The following is a 3,079-nucleotide window of genomic DNA, read 5'->3' on the forward strand; positions in this document are numbered from 1 at the left end:
CACCTGATCTTGATATCTCTGGTCCTAACCTCGGTGGTGGTTTAAATGCACCAGACATAAATATGCCCAAGGTTGATCTCAAAAGCCCAAAACTGGACCTCAATTCCCCAAAGCTAAACTTAGACATGCCATCAGGTAAACTGAAAATGCCAGAGCTTCATGCTCCAGACTGGGATGTTAATGCTCCCTCAGGCAAATTGAAAATGCCAAAATTCAATCTTTCAGGTACATTACCAAAAGGACCAAACATGGACATAAACGCAGATATGAATTCACCTGACTTGAGCCTGAAAGCACCAAAGATGAAAGGTGGAATTGATGCTCCTGACTTGCACTTGCCTAATATGGACCTTAAAGCTCCCAAATTAGACATGAACACTCCCGATGTCAACTTTGGTTCACCCAAAGCGAAGCTGAAAAAGCCAAAATTGAAAATGCCTAATGTTAGTCTACCACACCTAAAAAGACCTGAGATTGATGGTAATTACGATGTCCCAGACATTGACATCAATGCACCCAACTTTAACCTCAAAGGGTCCAAACCTGGCTTTGGAATGCCAGATGTTGATTTTGGCAGCCCATCTGGAAAAATTAAGACGCCACATTTGAAAATGCCTGATGTGGGATTTACTAGTCCAAAGTTAGATGGCCCCAACTTTGACTTCAAATCACCAGATCTTAATGCCAAATTACCGAAAGGGCCAAATTTGAACATAAACTCAGACCTGAAAACTCCAGATTTTAATCTCAAAGCTCCAAAGATGAAAGGTGGAATCGATGCCCCCAAGTTGGGCTTACCAAACGTGGACCTCAAAGCTCCCAATTTAGATATGAACACTCCAGATGTCAATATTGGTTTACCTGATGCAAAGTTCAAAAAGCCCAAGATGCCAAAAGGCCCGAATGTTGACATTAATGGGGACCTACATGGGCCTGACCTGAATATCCCAAATGTAGATGTTAATGGTCCAAAAGGAAGATTTAATATGCCAAGTTTAAATGCACCAGACCTCAGTCTCTCAGGGGGAATGAGAGGTCCAGATGTTGACATGAATGTTCCCTCAGGAAACATCCAGGGTCCTCAGAATGATTTTGATTTGGCAGACAGAAAATTCAAGCTCCCTTCTTTCAAGCTGCCTCAGTTTGGAGGCCCAGATCTTACAGCGACAGGGTCTGATATTGATTTTGGTGCCTCTCTGAGACCAACAAATCTGGATATTACTCCTCCAAAACTGAACATGAAACCACCACAGTTGAAGGGAAATATCACAGGTCCAAATGTCAGTGCTCCGAACATGAATCTCAGCATGCAAAACGCGGCAATGCGGAATCCACAGCTGCATCTCAAACATCCGGATCTCAACATAGATAATGCATCACTGAATTTCAAAGAACCTTCTTTTAAGAATCGCAGATCCATGAAAATGCCTGTCCTGGATGTAGATAGAGATGTCAGACTTCATCACACAGATAGGTCACCTAGGACCCAAGTAAGGTCCAGCTACCCTCTGCCAGATGCTAATTTAGGCCACAATATTGATTTCAACCATTCAGATCTCAACATTGATGATTTCACAGGAAGGGATCATGTGCCTCGAGCCAGAGGTTCAAAAATGGACCACCAGGCATCACATAACTACAGACAGAGGGCCTCCCCGTCAGGTGTTAATATTGACATGAGGGACCCTAGACATACCAGACAAATTCCTAGTGGTGACATTTATGTGAATCCTCCGAGAACAATGCAGCAGCTACCTAATGCACATTTGCCACAAGATCCAAGAATAAGAGTACCTGATAATACAGATGGATACTTCGTTACTGTTTTCCCCAACGAAGCACAAAATCAAAGAATGCCAAACCGCAAATATAACACTCTTGGGGGGCCTAACTTTTATCCAAGAAACATAGACCTTGAAGTTCCAGGTGAAGATCATGTAAAAGGGTCAACGTTCTTCTTGTCCAACCTCATGTAGGTTTAAAACCACTGATGTTTTCCATAAGTGCTGGCAAATGTTTCTTTTAGTGTCATTTTTATAGTTTATTTATTGTGACTTAAGCTGTTGTAAGTTGTTGTATCATATATGCTTGTGAGTTTTTTTTAAAGTTTTGGGACTTTCTGCCTCATTTGCTTTGTAATGATTCAGCCTACATTATAATGTAGCGTTCTTGCACTTGTTTTATATTTAAATTTAAACATTTTCACATTTTGTACTTTGAAAAGTCGGTATTCTTTCTATGTACGTTAAAGTTAAGTTATGGCACCCAAATGGTACTATTACAAGATCTACAAGTTTTGTTATATATTGTTGTTTTTATGTATTGTATATTGTCAACTGAACGTTAAAATATCCAAAGTTATCTATATGTTTATGATATATTATACTGTATATCTATACTTTTGAAACACCTACTTCTTTTTATATTAATGGTCGTTGAATTTATATAATTTTTATAAACAATTTTGCTTCAATGGTTTTTAGTAATATAAATGAAATTATTTAAGGTTACTATACTAAACTATATTCAAACATATACTTTTTAATATTGTATTAAAAAAATAAACTATATACAATAAATGTTTTCTAATTCATATTGTGCCACTTTATTGAATAATAATTTGTGTTTGTTCTTTATATATACATATTTCTTATTAATACAGGCAACTATACATATATCACACAAGATGAAACACAACAAAATAAAAAATAAATAAATATATTACAGTACACAAATACAGTTTTATAAAAAAGGGCAGGAGTGCATGAAAAGGGTAAATAAAAAAACAAAGTTAAGAGAATCATAATTAGATTCAATGATTCAACTAAAATATACAAATAGTGTACAAAAAAGTGTATTTCAAACTATATATTGTCTCAATGTTCACTATGTTATTTTGTTCTAATTTGCAAAGAATATATTGATTTTAGTCTATTTTTTTAAAGGAACTCAAATTCCTATGTGTTAATTGAACTTTAAATATATAAATATTTTACCTAAAATAAGTAAGAGTTATGTATGGAAGCGTGTTGCATTAACTTGAAAAAAAAGAGCTCTCAATAAAGGAATGAATGCGTCT

The 3,079-nt window shown here is 36.2% G+C and overlaps 1 protein-coding gene across 1 annotated transcript in view; it reads left to right on the top strand.

Annotated features, from left to right (window-relative positions):
- Positions 1-2,549, top strand: part of si:ch211-69b7.6 (neuroblast differentiation-associated protein AHNAK) — an 11,194-nt gene extending 8,645 nt beyond the window's left edge. Inside the window, exon 8 of the mRNA XM_035659326.1 lies at positions 22-2,549. Coding sequence (XP_035515219.1) covers positions 22-1,976 — 1,955 coding nt within the window. The 3' untranslated portion in view covers positions 1,977-2,549. The remainder of the gene's footprint in view (positions 1-21) is intronic.
- Positions 2,550-3,079: the final 530 nt, after the last annotated feature.

This window comes from Morone saxatilis, unplaced genomic scaffold (assembly GCF_004916995.1).
Source record: "Morone saxatilis isolate NCDOM2014 unplaced genomic scaffold, NCSU_SB_2.0 Contig17, whole genome shotgun sequence".
In the NCBI taxonomy this organism is placed as follows: Eukaryota; Metazoa; Chordata; class Actinopteri; family Moronidae; genus Morone; species Morone saxatilis.